Source organism: Falco punctatus (assembly GCF_963210335.1).
Source record: "Falco punctatus genome assembly, chromosome: 2".
Classification (NCBI taxonomy): Eukaryota; Metazoa; Chordata; class Aves; order Falconiformes; family Falconidae; genus Falco; species Falco punctatus.
In genome coordinates, this window is record NC_137581.1 from 26459140 (window position 1) to 26485812 (window position 26673).

At 36.3% G+C, this 26673-nt stretch overlaps 1 protein-coding gene across 12 annotated transcripts in view; it reads left to right on the forward strand.

Moving 5' to 3' along the window:
• The window catches only part of NBEA (neurobeachin), a 534050-nt gene that overhangs the window by 407231 nt on the left and 100146 nt on the right, over positions 1 to 26673 (forward strand). For all 12 annotated transcript variants that reach the window (XM_080377534.1, XM_080377536.1, XM_080377535.1 and 9 more), the window contains 2 exons: positions 24904 to 25021; positions 25903 to 26005. In XM_080377534.1, coding sequence (XP_080233660.1) covers positions 24904 to 25021; positions 25903 to 26005 — 221 coding nt within the window. The remainder of the gene's footprint in view (positions 1 to 24903; positions 25022 to 25902; positions 26006 to 26673) is intronic.

The following is a 26673-nucleotide window of genomic DNA, read 5'->3' on the forward strand; positions in this document are numbered from 1 at the left end:
ACAAAAGTACATGTAGAATTATAATGGATCAAATAGTATAGTGCTAACAGACTCAACTTTTTCTCTGCAGTAAATTTATTTATCATATTTTGCATCAGCAATACATTTATATTGGAAATACGTGCTCAGTGTATCGAGCTGCAATTCAGTTGCCCACTTCCGTGTGTATTTTGAGGAAAATGTGCAAGGAGTTGATTTTATAGCTTCAGTTATTCCAGAAAGTAACACATACACGTGTTTGGAAAAAATGACATGAGAAAAAGAAGGGAAAGAAGTAACTGTTGTCTTATGCTAAACGGGCATATTTTCAGTATTCAGTGGAGTATTGAAATATTCCAAGCTCTAAATAAGAATACAGAAGCCTATGTGAAGAGCTTCACATGTGAATTTATTTCAGAATCCTTTAATGGATGATTTAAGTATTTGAACAGTAAGATAATTTAGTCATGTATATATTAAAATCATTAAATGAAAAACATGTTTTTGTATTTCAGAATATGAGAACCTGTGTTGTATACACACAGCTACACGCAAAGCTCTTGTCATGTTGCTAAAGGTTATCCATGGCCCTTGGGGGGAGAAAATTTTAATTTCAGCCCAATTATTTCATATTTGTAGAAACGATTGTGTTTTTAACAACCTGATTTTAAAACAAGCCAAAGTTTAAAAATAATTTATTTTTAAACTATCCATTTCAAGTTTGTAAAATATTTTTCTTTCACTTAAAATATTTATAAACAACAGCCAATCTCTTTATGAAGAATTTATTAATCTAGAACAAAGTAGACAAAAAATAAATCCCCAAATAATTATCTCAAGGGATATAACCTCCTGAAAAACACATTTAATTTGAGAACATCACTTCATAAAGTTGTTTATAATACTGGATGTTTTGAGAAAAAATGTAGAATCTTAACATAATAATGAAATAACATGGCAGTGTTATAGTGACCATAAGTTGTTTTTCTCTCCCCTGTGCTCATTAATAAAAGAATGGGGGAAAATTTGGGAAAAATACCTTCCTCAGTTTCTGGACTCTGCATTGCAGGAAGGAAATAAATGAGAAAAAAGTAGATTTTAATTTTATATCAAAGAAACCCTTGAGGTGGAAAGTTAGGGAAAGCTGCATGGGTTTCTAGCACACAAAATGTCGCTTGAATTTTGCTGCTCAGTAGTTTGATATACTCATTTGCTGATGCGAAATGACGAGGGCTTAGAAAGCAGGGTTTTGTTTTTTAGCTGTCTGTAGACCTAGTGGGGCCTTACAGAACCCAGTCAGCAGGTCATTAACTCTGGAGAAAACAGCTTGCATTAATATGCTCTAATCCGGTATAATTAGTCAAATTACTGCACGCCGACCGGCTTGTCATGTGTTGTCAGATTTGGCATGCAGGCAGGATCGCCAGGGTCCCTCTGGAATGCCACCCTGGATCAGGGAGAAGGGCTCGTTTGTAGTACTGTGGATTTCTTGATGAGGAAAGCAAACAGAATCAGCAGCCATAGCCTTAAAAGAAAAGAAAGGGCTGGGGGGTGGGGAGGGGGAGGGGGGACAACCAACCAAAATCCTGATCTGTTATTATTTTGTTGAGAAATACAGAATTAATGTTGTGGGAACTATTTACAGTTGATACCTACTGTTAGAAATAGAAGCTGTTCAGTTGCTTCTTACGATTTCTATATATGTAACAAAACTGGAGATCCGCTGTACTATATAAGATTAGCGTTCATAAAAAGATTTAAAATAAATAATTACAAGAGGATCAGCTACAAATTACCTACCACACTGTGACACAGATTATTAAACTACTGGAGTGTGGGGGTGTATGTGTGTGCTTGTGCATGTGCCCCTTCTTCCAGTAGGGGAGGAGGTTATTAAACTATAAAAGGGCCATATTAGCATAAATTTACAAGAGCTCTTGTTCTGGCGGCATGATAAAAACCTGTGTTACCTTTGCATTAACACTGAATTGCTTGTTGTGCTTTTGGCAATGACAGATAAGTCAGTGTAATTCCCCATCGCAACGGAAATGATGCTCCAGATTCCAAACGCATCCTGAAGATGTCACTGACAATAATCTTCAAAGAACGGCCAGTGAAAGTGGGCTGTATGTTTGCAGGATGATATACTGCAAATGACAGGAAGAATTATGTGAGTGAAGACGAATCTGTAACATATTATTAAGCAATTTCACGAGAATAACAGGGATAAAAGGATAATGGATGAGGGTGTCATTATTACCTTCATGTAGAGGGAAAGCAAAAGCAAAGGTAGAGAGACAAGATTAATTGAGGAAGGGTGAAGCATTCATTGCTCATCAGCTCTTTTGTACTCTCTGCTCCTGAAATTCCAGACAAAAAAAAAAAAAAAAAAAAAAAAAATTGCTCAGGGCTGCATTTTAATGCAGCTGGCAAGACAGAGCCGAAAACTGACAGGGCACTTTTTAGTCACATCCCTGTTTCCGTAAACACACAACAGCTTTTATCCCTGGAGTCTTCCTGTGGTCAGAACAGTAAACTGGTGGGATGTTCTTTTTTTATCGCAGCTACTGTTTTTAATTGTGCTTTCGAACTCGGCAGTTTTATCTGTTGATGGCGTGGAACTGAACAGGTCGTTCCCTACGCATTGTTTGCATTGCACAGTTGCAAATGGAAGCAGAGTGTACATAATAGCTATCAGCACAAGGGCTTCTTCTGAGCACAAAGGCAAGCTGGAGTGTCCTGTAATGTTAGTGACAACATAAAATTGTGTCAAGGTATGAAGGTTTTACTAGGTTTTAATATACAAGATGAAGAAACAGGAAGCTGTTTGGCAATTGTGCAGACCAATCCTACACTGTTAATTCAAGTATGATTCCTGTTGAAGTCAAGTTTTGCTTACTCAGAGTTATTACTGGGTCAATAATTTCAATTACCATCCATATTTTCCATACGTTCTCCAAGTAGCAGCTGATTTGATGGCAGAATATAGTTTTAAAAATATTCAATTGGCTTTTAAAGATCCTGGTACATAATATGATTTTTTAAAAAAGATTTAAATATTGTATAGCTATAGAATGGTTTCCCCTGGTAATGACGTTCTCTGAGTACATTTTAATTTCAAAAGGAGTGTCAAGGACCTGGACAATTAAGAACATTTACCTATTTGTATTCAGAGAATGGATTCTGGCTTTAAAGTCTTCATAGCTTTAAAAAAGGATTCAGCTGCCTTGATTTTATTTTCTGTGTTTATTTCAGATAAGGAGTGGTTTTGGTAATCTAAGCAGAGTTGTGTTGGTATTTTTTCTTAACTGATAAAAAAATAATTCCAAAGTTTTGATTCCAAAATAAGAGAAAGGAAATTAATTTCTCAGCTGCTCTCTGTAGGGGAAAAAAAGGACTTTTTAAAGGAACTTCAGTACTGTAAGGGAGACAGAGGAAAACCTGCCGTTTGATAAGGAAAAAAAATAGTGGGGAATATGCCTTGACTGATTGTTTTTTCTAGCAGGGAAAATTTGGTTTGATTTCTTAAACTGAACTGCTCACATACGGTAAAGGGCATATACAGGATTTCAGAAAGAATAGCTAAGGTCAACAGCACAGGCTCACTCCCTGGCAGAGTCTGAGACCAAGACACTGGGGAAGAAGGATTTTTTCTGCTACTTCATGCGTAATAGCAAGATAAACAGAGAGCAGTCCTGGAGGACAGAAGGGGGTCGGGAGCCAGGTTGGGTTGGGAGGGGGCTTCACTTTATTGCATTAGGTTTATCGTTCATTGAGAAATATGTGTGTGAAAAGAGTAGATGGCAATTTTGTTCAGTGTTATGCTTTGATAAAATTAGCACAAGAATATGGGAAGGTTGTTTTAGAAGACCTAATGCTGTGCTGTTCAGAAATCAAATGATGCTGTGAGGAGCCTCACAGGACTCTGTTCAGGTTCATTACAAAGGTTTTTTTAGTAATCTGCAGGATGTCATGCTTAGATCTATTACAATATCTATCACAATAACCTGCTTGAACAATGTAACTTAGAAACTGGGTCATCCGACAGGCAGAATGCATTTCTGTGCTTCATAATTCAGATCATGTTCCTTTTTGTGTATTTTACTTGTTTGTAGTATATAGTACTGTTGTTATGTTGAAAAGTCTAAAATCACTGCCGTTATCAGTAAATAATTATCAATGGGTAATGGCAGTGATCAGAGAACCCTTGTGAATTTTGCTATTTATGTTCAAAGCAGTTGTTGCTAAAGGAAATTCAGACTGCACGATATCTGACTGGAGAGATTCATGTCAGTCTTGTATCTTATATTTTGAATTTAAATAAAAAATTGTATTGACGTATTGTGGTGATTTGACCACAATACTAGTGGTGATACTGCTTAACATCAGTAAGATCTTTTCCCAGAACAAATGGTAAATGTTTGGCTCTGTGAGAGGATGGGAAGACTCTGGCCCTAACACCCACTTTCTTGTCCTGAGGGAGAGAAGTCAGTTGGCCCATCGGCACTACTGTTCCCCTAGGTTGGCCTGTTCTGTTCCAGCATTCAGTAGTGTAATGTTTTGCAATAAGCCCCTGCAGGACTGAGCAAGGATCATGGAGAAAGTAGGAATCTAATTGTGTTCCCCTTGTCCCATCACTGCTCAGTGTAATGTTTGACTTTATTGAGCCTGAGTCTTAAAAAGGGGAAGGAGGTAGAGAGAAATGCATTTTTTCTCCAAAGATTTTATTTCACTGTGACTAGTGAGGCTTAAAAGAGCACAGTGGAATTTTTGTCTTTAACCTAAGCCACCAAGAAACGTATTTAGCTTTGTAGGTAAAATGCAAACAAAAACAAATTTCGATTTTTTTCTCTACTAGTTGACCTACCAGTCTACTGAACATTCTGTACACCTCAATTTTACAATGTCAACGTGTGGCATAGGCCTCAGATGGCTTACAGTTACTGGTGATTACGTGCAACCAGGAAAGAATCCAGCTTGACAATGAGATTCTCAGAGGAGTTTGTTTGACTCATTGTTATAAAAGAAATCTCATTCTTTTACACCCAAACTGTTCATATACGGCCTGAACTAAGCAGGGTAGAATACACTGACTCTGCAAAACTGGCTTTATATTATATATATATATATATATAAAAATATATAAATATAATATCCAAAACTTATATATATAAATATATGATGAGATCAGTAAGAACTGATGTTCTTACTAAACTGAAGAGTAATTCTTGCCCAGGGAAGCAGAAGGATGTTCTGACAAGATACAGAGATGCCTTTGTTGCACAACATCACCGCCCTTCAGTGTGTGTTTACAGAATGCAGCAACACTGTAAAAGATCAGGATAGGATGGTTGTGTTTTGTCTAGCCAATGCCCCCTCTCTTTCTTTTATCACTTAATCATTTGAAGAGTGATGTGTTCACTTTCTCTCTCTCTCCCTTTCGTTGTGCTTACTGCTGCTCCCCTCACTTTTTAATTATGTTTCTCTGATCAGAGTTCCTGTCAGTCCAAAGCTACTGAAATCAGTGGAAAGACCTGGAATGATTTCAATGGGTTTTGGATAAGGCCCAGTCCTTCTAAAATCAAGCAGATCTGCAATTCTGATCAAACCTTTTGCAGTTTGATGTCCATGAAAATCCTTAGACTTTTGTGGGTCCCAGAGACATAAAAGTACCGCCATCCTCATCTGCATGGGGTCATTTATCATGGAGGAAAACTCAGACAGTTAATGAATACAAGTTCCAGCTACTAACACAACTTGAATTGTGTTCCTGTTATACTATTGTTTATACTAGCAGGGGGTTTACTTGAAATATTTGTTGAAATATGTGATGCTTCGGTTCAATATTTTAATTTTCCACCTCCTTGCCCTCTAGTGGACAAACAAGCTCATGATTGTCAGAGCCCAACACATCTGGGACAGCAATTACCCATAAGCAGGTTTTCTTCCTTACATGAAGTGCTGTTTTCATGTAAAATAGGTCTTGGGTTGTTTTACTCTTTGGTTGGGATCTATTTAGTTTGTGTGTACTGAGGCAGGAAAATGTTACTTCCTGGTGTTACTTGCTGTGAGCTTATAAAAAACCGGAATCTTTTAAAGAGTATTTTGGTCAGTGTCATAAATAAAGTTCCCAGCAGGGCTAGACTGAATCTTCCCATATTCTAAGTTTTTAATCATAAGTTTGAAAAGTTTGTTGATTCATTCCACTATAAATGACAAAAAGTATTTCAAGTGTTTGGGTTTTTATAGAACTAGTTGACATTTTCCATTGTAAAAATTTTGGGTTTTTTTCATAAACATTAAAAATACCCAAAGTTTTCCCGCTGGTAGAGAAAGCTGATCCAACAGCAACGAACTGATTTTTCAAACACTTTTCCAAGAATAATGCTCTCATAGACTTCTATAAAATACAGCTTGACTGCCTTGTTCTTCATGGCAAATATGCTACAGCATAACGATGCAGGAGACATGGTAATATTGCACAGTTGCATTGGAAGACTGAACTAGCCAAAGCGAGGGTCGCTTTTCATTCACTGAGGTATTTCATAATTATTATGGCCTTGTTTTAGTTATGTTTTTCAATCTTTTAAATGAGCGATCCCATGGACTCCTAAAGTGATACCAGGAAGGAGAAATGTACAGATCTAGTTCTCCTGAAGCAAGTAGATGTTTCTTCTCAGTAGTTCCTTATACATGGGTGAAACACTCTTCCATGGGAAAAGCCAGTGAGGTCACTCTATAGGTTCCTGATAGTGGGCAGCTGTGTGTAAAAACAAATTTGGACTCTCTGAAGTACTTCCAGCTTCTACTTCAAACTTCCAAAGGTAACAGCTGTTTAGACCACTCGACATTCTTGCAAACAAGTCCAAAATCAGCATTAATATTTATAGTAGCTAATGTGTCAGACTTAGATGCTGCTTCTAGAGAGATGATGTAAAAATTTCTCTTTATTTTCTGTGATGTTAAAGTTTTTTAAATTATTTATAGTAATTTATATTAAATAGATTCTTCTGTCAGCAACACTGATACAGCCCATTCAATTAAATTGGTGGGATAGGATCAAAATAAATCTAGGAAAAAATTCCCTCCAGTTCGGGCTTCTTCACCCTAATTCTGCTATGTCTTCATTTCACCTAATTAATTTTGGCAGAAAAAGAAGGCAAGCGATTGTGCTGATTTTGCATTGCTCTCTGTTGTGGAAGTGTATGGAAGCCATGCCTCAGTTTCTTGTTCTGCTTTCAAAGGAGGAACATACGTTTTAGCTAACATCTTAGAGCACAAAATGGGAAAAAATGCAAATACTCAAAAGGAATAATGCTTTTTAAAGGGGATTGTGCGGTTTTGGCAAATGCTACTAAATTTCAAGAGGCTGTATAGATTTAAATTACTTCTGTGTGCTTGACAGAGGTAGCTAAAAGTGAATATAACATTATCATAAGATATGGTTATTAACATTAAATTTGGATAGAAGAAAGTTGGATGCTTATCATGATAGGAAAAAGGTTAATATTTTAAAGTGAGGCTAAAGGTTGACAGGAGAAAAATTGAGTTAGTTTGCAAAAAAGAAATTTGTTTCTTTAAGTGAAAATTGGGGTCAAAAGGCTAGAGCTCTCTGCTTCAACATGAATGAAATAAATTAAATAATACCACCATAAAGCAGCAGTGTATAAACTAATGCTAAAATAGTACATGGTGGTTTTGAGAAAGATACTGTCTAGAAGAAAAAAAAATTGTAGGAATGCTGTTTCAAATCAGTGGGTTTGTGGTTTTATGTTTATTTATTATTATCATTGTTTTCAAATAGAACAGCTTTTTTCGGTTGACGGCTTTTAACTTTCTGCAGTACCTTTAATTATTAACAAAGATGGTAATGCTGATGTTCAGAGAAAATTACAATTTCAATAATTACATTCTGTCTAGCAGAACTTTCTGGAATTTCAGATGGGTGTGCTATTCTGTATCACTTTGTGACCCAAGTGTGTGATATTAGATGATGTTTCCTCATCTTAAATCAACAGGAGTTAGCTGCGTTTCTTTGGTCAATGTGTAATAATCCCTGTGTATGTGAATAAAGAGAAGACATTGCGTCAATCTGTGACTGGTCATATGAAACTGCCAATAGAAGATAAGAAATCTTTCAGTATCATTGCCCTTCATCATGTCAGTCTATGCCTTTGACAGGCAGAACTGGGCAGCTAGTTTACTGTCAGTATGACCAGTATGACATACCTTTGTTTCTCTAATAATAAGCATCTTTTTCTCCGTTCTCTTTATCAAACTAATCAAAATGACATTCGTTAAAAACAAAAAACCCAACCCAAAACAAAACAAAAAAACCAAACAAGAAAAAAGGTACGGTTTCCTTATTTTCTGCTTTCTGAAGGATTTTTGCCATCTAGGTACTTTATATATCAAAATACTAACAGGTTTTGTGACAGCACTTGAGTCTACTGTCCCATTTTCCAGATTTCAGACATTGTTAGGGGATTATAGGATGAAGTATATTTATGTTTGTATTTAGGTTCCTTGCAGAAGTGCATTTGTATCTAGACTGCTCACAGAAGATGTTTCCATTTGTATGTATGCAGTAACCCACTTCTGTTTGAGTTTGTCCTCTCAAGTCTACAGACAGGTTGTGAGTACTGGGCAACTCCGCTATGTATCCTTCTGCATGAGTTTTGCAGGCTGGGTCTTTGATGGGGAGTTTTAGGCTTTGCTGGAAGATCAAAGTGAGGGTCATCACTTCTCCCTGGCATTGGTGGTGCGGGCTGCATCCAGTCTTCTGGATTCTTACTTCTTTTGTGACAGCTCTAGCCATAGTCTTTAAATTGTGAAAGAGATGATTCCTTCTGTATTCCCAGGAAAGTAAGTGATGCCTAATTGCATACCTGATATCTCAAAATGGCAAAAAAAATGTATCTGATCAGTCTTCAGGCTAAAAAGGAAAAAAAATATGTTTTTATGGTTTGTACCCTCTCATCCATACAGAAACATCAGGGTGGCTGTGGCTTTAGTCAGCATTTATTTGGCAGCTGAATCTAGATATTACCCTTCCGTCTGGGGTCATAGTTTGTTTTAAAAGAGTTATGTATGAATTTTCTCTAAATTGTAGCAGAGGGTCATGAATTAGTGTCTAAATGTGGGCTTGACAAGATTATTATAGTCTGTATTTCATGCCAGAAACAAAGATGAATAGAGATAGCAAGCTTTTAAACAGACTTTCTGACATCTATAATGTCAGCAGAGAGTGAATGAATGGCAGGATGCAATAACAAATCTTAATTTTTTATTATTTTATAGGGATTAGATGGACCTACACTCATTCATAATTTCTTCATAAAATAATTACTAAGTACTACATGAACCAGTCATTTTCCATCCCAGTTACCTTCCAAGTGATGGGAATTGTTTACTAAGCTGTACATAATAAGCTACATACACTAGAAGACAAATACACTTTGATTTACATCTAGGAGCAGATAGGATACACTTAGCGCTTTGCACTTCCATTCTAGCTGAATGTGTATTTTTAAGTAATTTTGTTTGTGTCTAGACCTAATAATTTGTTTTAATGTTTGTTGGGGGAAACAACATTTTTTTTATTTAAAAAAAATAACTTTCACCCTCTCTTTCTGTGGATTTTTACTATTAGATTTCTGGAACAGAGATCTATATTAGCAATTTTTGATTATTAAATTTCTGGAATAGACATATGTGTTTCCAGTTTGTGAATGAGAAAGGTTGCTTACCAGTGTATTACTGCCTTTTCACTGTAGCCCCTTTGAAGATACACACTCAAGATTTTCCTTTTTGTTTATTCATTATCTGTGTGTAAACAGGAAAGAACCACCTATGCTGAGGCTGTGGGCTCTGGTACTTTTTTTGTTTAAATTGTAATTCTTGGGTATGAATATTCATTTCCATTTCAGGAGCACAAACAGCTCGACCGTTAGTACCTTGGCAGTTTTTTCCCAAGTGATAATACAAATCCTGGAGTGATGGCTATAAACAGATATAATACCCAATGAGCCCAGCTTCTTTGAAATAAAACCACTACCATTAGTCACACATTTTTCTTAAGTGTGGCTCTGTCAACGGTTGCAGTTATTTTTGTATTTATATATATGTTGGAAAAGAGTGTGTGTATGTAATAGTAAATGCAGCAAAAGCGCATCCAGGTCCCACAAATACAGTCTCATTTTCACTTCTTCTGTAACTGCTGGCATTAATGTTTTCCTTGGTGGTCTTTTTGTAAAAGGAAAGACAGAAACAGTTCTACTAATGGAAACCAACATGAAGTGCTAGTAGCTTTTAAAAATGGTTGGCGTTTTTTCCCCTCCAAAAGGTACATAATTGAAACAAAAAGCATTGTTTCTATCCTAATTTTTTTATTATTTTTTTTTCTTTTTCTTTTCCTTGAGCCCATCCTGTCAGGCTGCAAGCGTGAAAGTTATTTTCTGGTGGTGTGATTAGATTGGGGCTGAACTCTCCAGCTGGCAAGCCTGTCTGTGACTGGCGGCGGCCTGTCCCCAGTGCTTGTCATCTCCTGACATGCCTGACAGGATGGGGACAGCAGCTCCAGACAGGTTCATTAGATGGTGTTTTCTACAGCTGGGCTAAAAATAAAATAAAAAAAATAATAATAAAGTAAAAAAAAAAAAAAAAAAAAGAGGCCACGCTTTGTCAAGGCCCGAGCTGTAGGGGCCCTTCTTGTTGGTTTAAACCAAGGCCTTGTTTTGACAAATTCTGATCTGTGCAGTTTTTAGATTTTCTGACACATTTTTGTTTGCTTCCCCTTTGGCCTGTGCTCTTTGCACTCTGCCTTGTTGCTGCTTCAAAATCCTAACGCTGCCTTCCCAGGAGAGCAGGGAGGATGCTTGTGGAGGACTTGGAAGAAAAATAGAGCACTGCCGCAAAACAGCAATAAGTGTTCATTTCCATGGTGATCAGCCCAATGGCACAAAAAACAACCTTGGGACTCTCAATAAGCCAATTACAAGAAAGGTTAAGAGTTTTATAGTGCCAGAAACATGCCATCTACATGAGAAAATAGTATCATTACTAGCAATCTATGCTGTTAAATACATTGCTGTCCGGTGCTGCCAGAAACATAAGCTGTTTATGTTATTTTGGGTTTTTTGGAAGCTGCCAGGGTTTTCCAGTGGTATTGTCAGGCTTTGGTGCAGTACATCAAAAATCTACATGGTTATAGGTTATAAACCAGTAATAAAACAATTTGAAAGCATTAGGCACATTGAGCACATTTAGTTAACATTACAGCATTCAGACTGAGTTTCCTAGAGGTTTGTATCAGATCTTCACTTTAGGTTTTTGTCATAAAGACAAAGGATATGGACATCATCTATAATTAAAAAAAAATCTTCTATAAAATATTTTTGAAAAGAGGGAAACACTTCATACCTCATTTTTTTTTCTATTGCAGTTATAATGTACCTATCAATGCCTTTAATTTATGGACTAGTAACTGTAGTTTTGACTCCAGGGTTACCTGCTGTTTTTCTTAGGGAGTGTCACTTGATTCTGGACATTTCAGGTAGCTAGCTACAACATGCTGGTGTGTAAAACACTTTTTCCCTTGTTTTCCCAGTAGCTAGAAATATTTACTGTTTTGCTTACTTTGCCCTTCTGCTTCGGATTGTGGAGAGTATTACAGCCTTTTATGTTTTCTGCGTTTAGCTGCTTGCAGTGTGAGCACTGCGGCTGGAAACCAAGCCCTTCATTCACAGAAATCCTACCACTTACCTTTCCTTTGTATTGTTAGTTACTGCTGCTTTAGTTCATGGTCTCTATGACAACTGTTTAAATTGGGATGGGCAACTGTCATCTGGAGTATTACTGAAAGAAAAGTGTTAGTGAGCACACAGTTCCATAGATAGAGCATTTCAATATAATCCAATTTTAATTGAGCTCCAGAGACTTTGATGTGCTGCCGAAGGTTGGGAGAGAGCTATTCCAGGGAGAAATTAAAGCAGCCCAGCAAGGCTTCACTACTCCAGACTGTCACCATTTTAAATAAGCATTAGCATCAGACTTAACCTTCCCCTATGAAACATCTCACTTTTTTTTTCCCCAGCTTTTTACTACTACTACTTTTTTTTTTTTTTTTCCCCCAATACGTATAAAGGCAAAGACACTTTCATCTTTTTATATACATTTCTATATTCCCTTGATTAAGTTTGAAAAGCATGTACTGGACCTGAGACGCATCTGAGGCTGTCTATTGGACCTTGCATTGCAGTTCATAGAAAGAAATAGAAGCAGAGTGAGGATTAGTTTGCAACAGTCAAATGTCATATGTTGGATTTTCTAAGACTGCTCTAAAAGTAACCTGTCCTTGTGCTAAAAAGTTGAGTGGGGACTTATTTTAGCTTGGTTTCATCTTTAATTCCCTTTAATGTAAATGAGGAATAGCAAATATTTTATTGTAGACTTACAAGTAAGGCTGTTCTGGGTTTTTTTGTTGTTGTTTTGTGTATAATAGCCAAAAATATTCATGTAACAATTAGCAGACTTATCTCTGTTTTTTGCACAGTGAGGAGATTCTGTGACTGTAAACTTCTGAACTGTTGAATTAAAATCTCTTACGATTACTTCATTTAATTAAACTATATGATCTTTTTGTACCATTTTCTTTTTCTCTCACAAATGTGTATACATCCAAACTTAGAAAACATCTAAAATGACAGAAACTCATAATAATAAACCAAAACAGCATCACTGTATCTTTTCCAGTATTTCAATGTACATTGGACATCATTGCAAGTTACAGAACTAAGACGCATTTTAACGTGATGCATTTTCATGGCTTTTAATTCCTTTCCTTCCACTCCCCACCCCCCACCCCCTCTCTTTTTATTTTTTTTCTTCTTCTCTTGATATCTGACTTTCTTGGCTTTCAATGAAAGAAGCATATTTGCAAGATGCTGAGCTCTCTTGCTTAGTACTCTCAGCTTCTACTCCAAACAGTAGGAGTTAGGATACCTGGCTCCAAAGAAAAGATGCATCTTGCAAAATTGAGTGTTATCAGAGATAGACTATTACGTAGGATGCGTGTATTCTTTAGAAGGAATGTGATATGCACCAAATCCAGACTTAATGGCAGTAATAATGGAGCCAATCACGGTACAGGCAGCAATCTGTCTATACAAGTTAATAGGGTTTGTTGTCTACTAAAGCAATTAACTTGTTACCCACATAAAAGAAAGGTAAGAATTTAGATTAATAGGAGAATTTGAATAGTTGGCTGTTGTAGTCAGTTTTAAAAAAGTGGAAATATGAAATATCTTTGTAACGCTTGAAGTAAATTCCATGTTATTAATAATTTCTTTTAATTAAACAAATGCTAAGAATAAATTAATTGAGGCTATATGAGGTAACCCTCTTTGGCTGGGGTTGGCATACTTTTTCATAGTTGCATAGTACCCAGAAGTCCATAAAATCTAAATACCTTCTGTGGTGGAGCAGCTTGTAGTGGATAAAAACAGAGACACATTCACACAAAATATCTCTACATGCTGACAGTTGTTGCAGTAATTTCATACTGGGAACCTAGAGTTCACCACAGGAAAGCCTATGAGTATGCCCAAATTTATGACATGCAGGTTTGCATTCCAGTTGGCTAGAAATCCAAAGCAGAGGGACCTGTCTATTAAATCTGCTATAGCACTTTTTCCCCTAGTTATTGCAGACATCAGAAGACTGTATGTATACCCCAGAATCCATTTTTGGTAGCCGGCTGAGTAGACTCTTAATATTCCTCCTAGTTTTCATGAGACTTTTTGTAAAGGATTAGACCCCCCAAAAAGTTCTATTTATCTATAATTTTGATCTTTACATTGTTCAAATTTAATAAGCTGCTAGTTAACTATGTGAAAGTACACCTAGAATATACAGAATGCACATACTAAAAATACTGTGTAAATGTGGTTCCAGTTATTGAAAAATCACTTATGGAGCTTCTATATACAGATTGCATTTGATACGTATTGATTTTTGCAGTTTTTCTGTTTTGTGTAGATTCATTTTTTAGTGCTTAATTACTGTATCTGATGAAGTAAAGCAAAAAATTCTTAAAGCAAGTATAGAATGCATTGGTACTTTGTAATATTGAAGCAAAATAAATGAAATGAGATGCAAGCTAATGAAATTATTATTTAGTTACAGCAGGCAGTTTGCAAGCATTCCAAGTTAAAATTCTCGGAAGAAACGTTGCTATCCTTTCTTTGTACAGACTTAGTAACATGAGATAATGTTCCATATATAATAATAAAAAGTATAGTAGAATTTTGGTTGCTATTGGAGCTGTGGATTGTGTTTTTCCCAGTGCTATAATTCCTTGTCTTTCCCAGCAGTGCAAACCCCCCCTCATCTTAAGCTCATCTTAAATAGGTTAATAAAGAATCAGTTGGTATGGCAATATATTACAAAGATGAAGATATTTTGGTTATGCACACCATAACTCATAGGCAGTGTAGTTGTTCTTTGGAGACATTAGAAGATGACATAACATAGAGTAGCCCTGAATCTGCATTAAATTCCACCACCAAGCAAACTGACTTCCAGGAGTCACTAGTGCTCCAGACACAACACTTTTTGGCACAATGAAGCATGTGGCAGCTGTAGAATTTTGAATTTCTTGAGGATTATGCTTGTCTGTTCCAAACTGTAATACAGAAAGTTCGGAGATGGCAAGGCTGTTGTAAATATTATTTTATTATTCAATCTATTTCTTTTTGCTTATAAAAATAAATCTTAAACTTACTGCTAAAATTTCAGTAGAAATTCCTCCAATTATATTTCCAAATGTCAGGATTGATGAAACAGCTTTTGTATATAAGATTGATCATAAACCAGTAATGTTTTGTTGTTAATCTTATATAGGAACAGAAACTTAAAAAAATTAAGCTCTCTAGTAGAAAAAATGTCTTTATTTTGAAGACCTTAGATCATACGTGTTCTGCACTGAATAAATCAAATGAGAAACTTAAAATCCAAGATGTTTGCACATATCATCCGTATGACGTGGAGTTCACATCTAGGAAAAGAGGGACATAAACCTATCTACCTGTCATTTGGTAGGAAATGGGTAATGTTCAACAAAACTCAATATTTAAACTTCTAATACCAGTTATAGTGCCTTCAGTTATTATAGTATTAAGGATTTACATCATGGTTAATTTGAGCTTTTAGACATTTTTTATTACATTGCGTTTTTGAATAAATAGATTGGTATGCAAGTTTAAAAAAATAAAAAAGATCCTGAGGATTTTATGATGGCTTTATTCTTGTGTTCATTCCCATCAGACTTGTGGATACCATACATGCGTTCTTTATTATTCAAACTATTCCTACAGTTTTTGCTTTTGCAGAGTCCTAAAACTTGATTGAATCACTTATTCTTAGTGCAAGGGAAAAACTAATACACAAGGATGAAATGAGTACCTGAAGACACAGTTTGAGTGTAGAAGAACTTGAATTTCTCCTAGTCCTTCCTAATAACTGGATGTCAACATGCTTACCTGGAAACTGGGGAGTTGTTTCACTTCTTTCCTATGTTTGAAGGGAGCAGGTTGCCTTGTATGCTGGTAAACTATGACCAGCAAACAATGCTTGCTTTGCAATCCCTGCAAATGTGGCAGGAGCCAGAGAGCTTCTCTTTCTATTGCTGAATCCATCACACACATGTAGGAGCTTGCGGTGAGCTGCTTGCTGCTGCCTTTCCTTGGGCCAGCACACAGGTAACGCAACTCCCACATGCACTGTCCAACCTGGACCAGTAAGGAGCCCTGATCCAGCTGTGAGAGGCTCACTGGGAGCACAGCGGTGGGGTGGAGCAGACAACACTGTTGGGGAAGGATGTTATTTGGGCTCACATACCTTTCAGGTAGAAGGAAACTGAATCTGAGTGCCTATTCCAGCTTCTCACTTTAGGCAACAGAGAACTTGTTTGTTTTCATGCTGGTGTTTGAATCCAGTTCTGCAGCTTCTCTCAGCTCAAACTCTCACAAAATCTGTCAAATCCATCAGTATTTCAAGTTGAATAAAACTGCATTTTTCTGCCAAGCAACTATTTAATTAATAAATATCCAGCTTTGGTTTCAAGTTGTAAGCATTTATCAGCACTGTCTTCTTCCCAGATTTCTGAATATTACAAGTCCTTTCTTTCTATTACTTGTGCTAAGGCAGCCCAGAATAAACCAGCTGACAGGCAGACAAGCTCTCCATTTTTAATCCTGAAAAAAAGTTCTAGGTTTGGTCAGTCATACCAATTTTATGTCTTTTTTTGTCTTGTCTGCTCAACTGAAAATGTAATTTGCACAGTTCTGATTGAAATAATTTGACTGCATTTCACTGAGTGTGGTGCTGGGGCAGAATTGCTCAGAAGAGTGTGAGTGTAAGTACTGAGATCGCCTGTTCGGATTAATGTCTAAGCACAAGATGCAGAGTGAGAACAGAAACAGCAGTTCTGTTACGATTTCTCACTAGATTTGAGCCTGACATCCCGTTTTTGCCAAAGTCAACACAAAATCATCTTAATCCTCATGAGGTAACAGACACAATCTGCTTCAATCCTGCTGCTAACTAGAACTAATTGAGCTTCTCTCTTCTTCAGATTTTGCCCCAGTATTTGTTTCCTCAGCCTCTGTGTTTTGAGTTGGGCTGTACTCCAACATGGCTTTCTATGGCACTAGACTCGAATGTATTTATCTTCTGCTCCTCTGCATGTGTTGGTGCCATCAGCTTTATTCCCAATTTTAGAATTGTTAAATTGGCTGAAACTTCTGCTTAAGATAATAACTGTTGGAATTTAGTTTGGAAGTAGAGCTTGAAAAAGGCCTCTGCCTACCTTTTCTCAGGTGGTAATGTCTAAATCCGCTGCCTCTACCTGATGCTATTCTCCCCAGGAACTTCAGTCCATTCCTGGCATTTCAGGAATCACCTGAATTGACAATTTGTTTGCACATTTCATAGGAGGGGAAACTACACAAAGGCGCACAGATGTGTAACTCCATCAAATAAATGATAAAAATAACTGTTATTCAGAATTCCGTTTTCACAAAAGTAACATTTCCCCATGTCAGTAGCACTTTTCCTTGTATTTAAAACTAGGCATTGGTGTTTTACAAAAGCAGAGTTAGAAAAAAATGCATTTAGAGTACGTAAGATGCTCTCTTTGGATTACTTTGATCCGGATGTTAACATATAGCAGCAGTGTTTCTCTATCTAGGAGCAGGGCTTTTTTGCTTTAATAACCTTACTGCAGCTGCTTCTCGAGAAATCCCCGTATCCTTTCCATTACTTTCCTCAAACACAAAATCATAACATGCAAAACCATTTTACCAATGAAAATGGGCTGAAAATGGGCCAACTTCAAATAATTTTTCAGATGACTGAAAACGAACGTGGGAATAAGAGCGTCAGTTGCTGTCAGCTGCGTGGGCATTGTTTTAATGGGTACCGAGGCAGTGTGCTGGCCAGAGGGATCAAACTTCGAAAAGGTTGGGGTGAACAGAACCTTGTGTTTCAAGACAAGGGGCCTCCTGAAAGCTTAAAAAAACATTGGAAGTAGAAGTATAAGCTGAGAAAATTTGGCAAGGAAGTAAAGCTCAAACCCACAAAAATAATATCTGCATTTTTTGGATCCCTGAAGAGGAGGAGAAAAATGAAGTAGGAGTGCCAATATTTATTCTAAAAAAAAGTTCTAAAAAAGATTTTTAAAACTGATGTGAATGGAGATATTATAATGGCACATAATCCTCAGCTCATCCTGGAGAGCAGAGGATCACGAGACCCTTGGAGGAAAGCTTTTAAGGCTTACAAATAAAGACACTTTTTTACACAGATGCATGTTATAAGGAAGGCAAAAGGAGACCTTAATATAAAGAGAAATTGAGAATGTTTTACTAGACCATAGCATGCAAAGAAAAAATGATAATGTGATATTTGGTAAAATTTTAGAAGCGTCTTTAGAATATGTAAAGCAATCATGCAGTCTGCCACGTACTTGTAAGTGAACTCCTTGTTGTTAGATGGTTCTGGAGAAGGAAGTTTGCTGTATGTGCATGGGAACCATTTTTTTAACCTAGGAAGATCTGCATTCAGAATTTTGCATTTTCCTTGAAGCAAATGGTGATGCTAGCAAACACTTGAAAAAGGGAAATCCAAAGCCCTGACAGGAGAGAATGATTTTAGTAATAATTTTCATGAGTTTCTAAGCTCTAAAAGTGTACAATAATGCTAAACTATTTTATGAATGCTTATTGTGTACCTGGGTCAGGTGCTTAAGCACACTTCTGTAGCTGGCTCTAGACAGCTCTGTGATTGAAGATATATATTCACTGTGATTTGTTTTTGTGAAGTACTCCATGCTTAATTGGCAGGCATCTTCTTCTAAGTGCTGAGGTTGCAAATTTGGAAGCATCCCTTAAGACCCTGATGTAGGGAACATACCAGTTAAGTTCCATTAATTTTATGGTTACCAGGCTGTTATGAAATGGTTAGTATGAAATCAAATGCTGCTTTGTGACTGAAGCATACTCTTGCTTGCTGTTTCATGTATCACTATAAAGTGATATAGTGTAGCTTTTCCCACAGTGATAATTTCTTTTTTCTTCTCTTCCTTGGCATCTTTGGTTTTTTTCTTTCCTGCCTATTCTTATACAAAAAAAGATGAGGTAACCACAGATTTAGATTTTAGCTTTTCTATTATGGACCCCTAGCTCACTTTATATGAAAAGCAGGAGATAGTTTCCACCAGAAAGTAGGAGGCAAAAGGCCCAAGCAGAACCTTTTGAATAATTCATGTCCGTCACAACTGTGTTTGGTTATTTTTCAGGAGGGTAGTGTCAGACTAACAAAAATATATTTTATTTTTTTTAAATTTACAGCAGAATTTCATTGTAAAAAAACACTTTCTCAACCTTAGGGAATATTAAATATTCATTTGACAAGGATGGACGAGGGAGCTTTAGAGAGTTTCTCTTCTCTCCTTGGCAACTGCATTCACAGAAAAGTCTGTCATGAGAAACTATATGCAAGCTCCTGCCCTGGAAACCTGGAATACCAAGGCTATTTTACTTTTGTTCATTTTGATAATGTAGGTGTAGGGACTGCAGGGTAATTGAAAGGAACCAAGATTTCTTCTTCATGTCTTTTGTTCAAGGTTGGGACACATAAGATAGACTCATAGTTAGCTCTAGCAGGTAATCTGTCTTCCAAAAGTTGGTGATGGTGAATGAAGAATGAAATACAAACAAGAATCCTATTCAAATTAAAGGACCACTGTCTATGTGGATGACAAGGGATTATTTTGTATTGGAAGAAACACAATTTTGCAAGCTTAGTTTAAAAAAAAAAAAAACAACAGTCAAAAAAGGTACAGTATATAGTTAGTGCATAAATAAAATAGTTGTAACTATAATTTCCAGTGTTGAGGAAGGTACTCTGAGTGTGGTGAAAAGCGTAGCACTGGACATATAATTCAGGACAGTTAAACCACTGGAAAATAGAGACACCAGGAAAATTTATTAGGGTTATTTGACTGCTGGAGGGACAGATTGGGAATATACTTCTAAGCATATCTTCTAAGTGCTTTTAAGTGTGTATCTCTAAGTCTTTGAATCAAATAAAATGATGAAGAGTTGCTTTGGGTTGGGCTACCAAGATGCAACAGCATCTCACTAGACTTTGCTCAGTCAAGACAAATCTGTTCAAATGCAGAGCAAATACTTTTTCAAATATAAGATATTAAAAGTTGAAGAAGTAAACTTAGAAGGAGGGAAAAGGATTAATTCATAGAAGCTTCTTGCATCTCTAGAGGAAAAAGGAAATAAGTACCACATGTTAAAGATAATACCCTGTTTTGCTGTGTAACAGAGCCATCTAACAGACAGATGGGATTTTGATGTCTAAACTAAGGATGCACCAGAGCTCTTTTGTTTAATATTCTAACTAAAATAGTGGTGTCAAGGTTAAAGATAATAGTAGCTACACTTAAGCACTGGATAAAACTATCTTTATAAAATGAAAAAATATGTACCAAAATTACAGTATTCGTGGAAGCTATTCTGGTCATTGGTAAAGGAAAAAAATACATTTAATTTCAGGAAATAGCCATTTTATTCAGAAAACATGACTCTGAGGATCATTTTCAGACTTGGGGAAAAAAAATCTACAGGATCTTTGGAATGTATTTGTGGAAATGCAGCAAAAAATGAACCAGTTCTACTGTACATAAATGCAAGGAATGCAAGTCCCTTACTACATTATTTGTTTGACATTATTAGTATAGGAGGTAAGGAATAATGAGGGAAATAAGTGCTTTGAAAATAATAATAATAAAAAAAAATCAAACCCACAACCCCCAACAACAAAGTTATATTACATGTTAATGATTGCATGTATTTTGCACTAGATATAAAGTATGAATTGATACATTCATTGAGGAATCAGGTTAGAGTTAAAATACCCTGAACCAGAAATATGGTTCCAAAAGACGAATGATGAATTTCCCCTGAAAACAGTAGATTAAATTCACATACATAGGTGTTAATGAATCACACCAAAGGGCTATTTTAAAAAAAGGAAATATTGAGCAATAAGCAACAATTCTTTACAACAGGCTGGAGAAGTGACTGTTCTTACCATAAAGTTACAACTTACATAAAGTTACAAAAACAAATGAGAATAGCTACGACTTGTACAGGCTGCTTTCCTCGATTTCTTTATAGTACCTGATTTTGTGATTATTTCAATTCCAGCAGCAATAATCAAAAGAAAAGGGCCAGAATATTCTTCTGTGTGCTGTGCCTGGGGCTATGAGATACCAAAAAATGGTATAAAGCAGCAAAAATAAGCCTCTATGCTAAAGTGTTTCTCCTGTGGGAATAATCTATCAGGGATTCTAGCAGAATGGAAACTAGTATTTCTGGTCTTCTGGTTAATGCAATACTTCAAAATTCTATTTTTTAATATTAATTAAATAACAGTTAATTCATTATCAATAATTGAATAATTACTGAAGTAGGTTTATGATTAAAAATGTCTTGACTCTTAATTGAAAGAAAAAAAAAGAAAAAAGGATAGATCTTGATTACATCAGAAATACAATTAAAATAATGGAGCCTTCATATTTGAGCCAAGCAGGAAAGCACTTCAGTAATGGTTCTGCTTTTCTTCTGAACTTCCCACGCTGCTTTACTAATCAAATCTAAGTAAGTGTCACCAATAGATGTTTTTCTATATTAGAGAACCCTGAGATTTACAGACTTATTATTCCTCTGTTAGGATGACAGCTTCATCTTAGTGCAATGCATGCTAGCGAATTTTTATTCTTGATCTGTCTGCTGGCCAGCGGACCCATTACTATATTTAAAACATACCCATATTTCTGAGTAAGTGAAAGGGTTTTACTAAGAGAAGTGAGGTTTAAACCAAACAGTTGCAGCTGATACTAATATTGAAAAGTGTGCTCAGTTCAAATGCAGACATTGTTAGTTGGCTGGTTGTTTTTTAGTTTATTTAAAATGGATTATTTAGACATATCTAGAATTCTGTGCTTAGTCATGAAGATTCAGCCGTTAAGAAAAGCCTACAACAAAAAGTCTCCATGACTGCTTTTAAGAGAAAACCTCATAAAAATATCAAAATAACAAGCACTGACTTTAAATATAAACAACTAAATATTGGATGGAGCACATGGTAATTTTGGCTTCAGATAACTAGATAACATAATGTCAGTGTCTTTTGGTGAACAGAGTGGTTATTTCCATGAATAATGAAATATGTAATACATGCAGTCTGTAAAAAATGTAAAATAGCCAGACCTTCATTCATGTGATACAAGGAAGTGAAATGCTAAAAATTATCCTGGAAGAAAAGGAGAAAGTATAAACCTTTTAAAGGATTCAAATTCAGAAAAATGAAATTACTTTGTTTTGGCTTTTGTTACCACAAGAAAGAATCCTCCAACAATGTCAGTAATTTCTGCTGTAAACTGTAGATGCCTAATAATGGAAGGTTTAATGAATCGCTTGAAAATGGTGTTAGATGAATGGTATGGAGGATGACAAAAATGGGTGGCATATCTTGGACAGGAAAACAATACAGCAGAAATACTGAAATAATTGAGATGATTTGATATTGACATGATAATCTGATATTTGTAGGACTAATAGACAGTTAAGAAGAGTGTAATCGAGGACAGTAATTGAATTACAGACTCCTTCCTTTCCTCTGATTTCCTATCCTTTCTACTGCCTTACTGCTGTGCTATCTTAAGTCATTAATTTCTTGGTGGGATGAATGTACCTCTGTGAACTTACAACTGTTTTATACTTGAGTAAGAAGAGGAGGGAGAAAAAGGCAACAAACGTATTGTTAGTACACAATGTGCTTTTAGTGTTGAACTATAATGACTAATCTATGGTATAGATCAAGACATTGTAAATATATCACTGTGAATCATCTAAAATGTTAATACACAGGTTATAGTCAGTATTAAATGCTTTCCTTTAGAAAAAAAAAAAAAAAAAGGACAACTGGAAACATTTCTGAAACAAAAACTGAACTCCTGAAGCATGCTGTTTTGTTAAGGACCTAATTCTTTGACAAATCTGCTGGCTGCTGTAGATCTGGTTACAGCTATATACATTTCAAACTCCTCTGTCTGGGAGACTGTTCTCATCTTTTAGCTTTTTAAACTTGAGTGTTTTCCACCCTGTTTCCTTCCTCTGTGTATCTTAACAACCTGTGTATTTACAAAAATTATGTATCAGATAGCAGCAGAACACATTCAGAGGAGGAGGGTGCTGAAATCTTCACAGACGTTGTTCTTAACCATCTGAATTTCACATACATGATACTAGCTGTATCCTAGCATCTGATCTCAATGAAAGACTGAAAGAAATTTTGGTTTATTTACCTTATCAAGGGGAAAGCTAAGCAGTAACTGGATCACAGTCTGTAATTACCGACACAAGGAAAGGTTATCTGTTACTAGAAGAGTCTCTAATCTCACAGACAAAGGTGTCACCGGATCTAGTGGCTAGAAGCTGAAGTCAACAGAGTTCAAAGTAAAAATAAGGTGCAGATTTTTGACCATTGCAGGAATTAGCATATAAGCTAGTAATGCCACAGCTGGCCTGTGACTGAAAGGAGGGGGCATATAGTCTCTTGTGTGTGTCTGGGGGACCTCCAAAGAAATCAAGCTCCTTCCTTCAGGGCTGTGTTTAGTTAGTGTAGAGCTGGGGTGAACGAAACAGTGCCATCAGCCGCAGTGTTGCTTAGTCTTGTCTGTAACGTCTCATGTAGACGGTACAGGGGACTCAGCGTGTTCCTCTGTCCAGTTTCCATCAAGGACAGAACTAACATTTCAATGCTCTTCATTGTGTGTTCAATGCTCTTCAATGTGTGTTGAATATTTGTGTTGTTGCTGTTACCGTCATCTCTGAAATAGACCCATCATAGCTATGAGAAAAAAGTTATGGCGAACAAATTAACAAAAAACCATGGGGCTCTTCTAACACCAAGTCTACAAACTTAAATTAGCTTTTTCGTAGATGAAGACATGTTACTAACTTGAAGTTACTTTGGAGAAAAAAACTGAAGGAATACAATTTCCATTACCTTCAGCATGAAGGATCGTTGACAGCAGCAACATATGGTCTCCCCAACATTTCCCTGTTCGGAAGTTGGGGGAGGTCCTGATTACAGAAAGGAAAGACCTCAACTGAGTGAGTAAAGCACCGCAAGCTGGTATATCAACAGTTTTTATGTACCTTGTGGAGAACAGAGAAATTCAGTCTCTCTGGTCTGAAACCCACTTTTTGCATTTCGCTTTAGTGAAGGTGTTCATTGTGTTTCTTTGTTTCACTGAGGCTGTAGCTCTTAGTAGCTGCAGCCTAGGGAAAGGCACGGTGTACATAGCCGGGGAAATGCAGTTGGGTGTAGGGAGGGGACGGTCCCCATCCCAACCAACTGACTCCCTATAGGATGAAATGTCAGAGTCTCAGCTATGGGCAGAGCCCACCCGACCAGAGGTGGAGGGCTGAAAGCAGCCTTCCAGCTGATGAGGATTGGAACAGGGTTGTTCTAAATGCATAATACTGCTGGAATGATAATTCGCAGATGAGATACGCTAATAAAGCTGATGCCTAATTACGTTGTGTCTTTTTTGTTTGTTTTCCTGAACATCCAGAACAGTGAAAAACATTATTTAGGTATTTATATCTAGTCTTGGACCAACACCTTCAATTGAGAAACTGACAAATTGTAAAAGCAATGCTAATTTTTAATTATTTAATTTTAAAATATTTTCATATTAATTTTCAAATGCAAAAATACAACTTGTTAAATTTTCTTCATGGTTTGTTATATTGGATGTGCCTAACTTTAGAAAAGTTATTGTGTCAACATGGTGTTCTAGCTAATTCCTGTACTTACTAATGGAATGGAGGAAGTTCTAATTGATGACTCCGAAATGGATGTGAATAGCACATTATATGATTTGGTTGTACTTTGCACAGTACTTTTGCCACAGAAGTAAATCTGTTATCCGATACATAACTGACAACTGTGTCATGCACACTGCTGGAAAAGAGTACAGCTAAGCATAACTGCAACCGTGTCTGTTACCTTGTGCTTGCTTGTAGAGCTTGAGGTTTTTTTAGGAAAATAAGTTGACCTTAGCAGTATCAGATTATGGTACTTACTGATATTCTTCTAACAGCTGTACTTCATTGCATTTTTTAAAAACATTGAAATTCATGTTTTAATGCATGTTTTTTACTTGTTAAAGAGATACAATTAACTGTACTTCACTGATGGCTAAACTTTACTATGTTCTTATGCAATATTTTAATTAAAAACTCCTGCTAATAGTTGTCACCTTGACTTTCTTTGAAGGTCCTCGCCTATACAGAAGGCCTTCATGGAAAATGGATGTTCAGTGAGATTCGGGCTGTTTTCTCAAGACGCTATCTTCTCCAGAACACAGCTTTGGAAGTGTTTATGGCAAACAGAAGTATGTCTTTGTTTATTTTGTTGCATAAAAATGTGCTAGTAGTTATTTTCTGTTACTTTATTAATCTTAAATTTAAACTCTGTGCTTTCTTTGATAAAGTGCTTATGTTTGTGTTCAATAATGCTTACTTTTGCATGTATTCATTGCATTTTGCATTAAAATCAATCACATAAATCAATCTCACTGCTTTCCATGCAGCAGTGAGATTTATTAATAAAAACAGATTATTGCAGTTAGTACATTCAAGTGTCTGATAGGAAGTTTGCTTTTTTGATCTCACCCCTCTCTTCCATTTTCTGTAAATATTTTAGTGAAATATCTAACAGGACATTTCCTTTTCTAATTATAAACTGAGGTAAAGTGAAAAGGAGCAGATCAATAAATGGATCCGCTCAGTTTTCTGTATGTGCTACTCTGATTCAGAGTTCAGTGCTTGGTGAGGTGTGTCAGTAGCCTTTTGCCCTGAGGAGCTCTGATGTAAGTTTAGATTTCAGCTGGAGAGGGAATTAAACAATTTCTGGTCCTGTATGTTTTAATGCACCAGTTAGAAGATAAATGCCATGCTAACTACTGAGCAGCTTCCCAGCCTGATAAAAGGTTATACGGGTTAATGGTAAGCTCTGGTTCCTCTGGAGGATGCCACACTCAGGTCTTCTGCAAAATGGGAGAGTTAGTGCCAAAACATTAGCCAGCTGATGATACATAGGTGTGAAGTATGCCAGGAATTTCTGTTCTAACCTGGATCCCCTGGGAGGGCAAAAGTGGGACTGACTTATCTTCCCAAATAAAAGACCAGGAGGATTTAAAAAAAATATATTGCAGGTGGAGAAACAGACTTCTGCAGATGGTTTACTAGTCCATATTTTCTCTTCCTCATTTAGCTTCTGTTATGTTTAATTTTCCTGACCAAGCAACAGTGAAAAAAGTTGTGTACAGCTTACCACGTGTTGGAGTAGGAACCAGCTATGGTTTGCCACAAGCCAGGTAATTTCATTAAAATAGTTTGTATATTTTGTGTTTATTATATTATACAGATTATATCTTTAAATATATCAATACTAAAGCATCATTCCTGTCACAAAACTCCTGATTTTCTTAAGGTTAGTTTGAGAAACAATGCTCTTTACTGACTTTGGGGCTTGTTATTATGGAACAGAAGTAAAAGGGTGGTTTTGGTGGTGTGGTTTTTTTTGTTTGTTTGTTTGGTTTTTTTTTTTTAAATTATAGGAAATAAGTACCTTTCAGTGAAGGAAACTTACACTTTATCTCTCCAAAGTCTGGTTTTCAGTCAGGTTTTACACATGTGTAGACAAACGTTCATCCTTGCTGTGATTGTTATGTGGGACATGGAACTAAACTTGATTACGTTCTGTGTTTGCTGAGTGAAAATTATTGCTTTTATATATATCTTCTCACTTGCCTTTTATATACAAGTCTGTGGGTTTTACTTCATTGCTCATCAGTATAGCGGCTATTTTGCAATTCCCAAATTTATTCCATTCATTAGCATAATGAATTTTTCTTCTTCTGTTTCCAAAATTAAGGAGGCTATATATTTTGAAAAAAGAAAAACCACAACTGAGGTTCAGTTTTAGAGATTTTCACATTCTACAGACAAGTAAAGTTTTTATTATCAACATCAATATCAAATC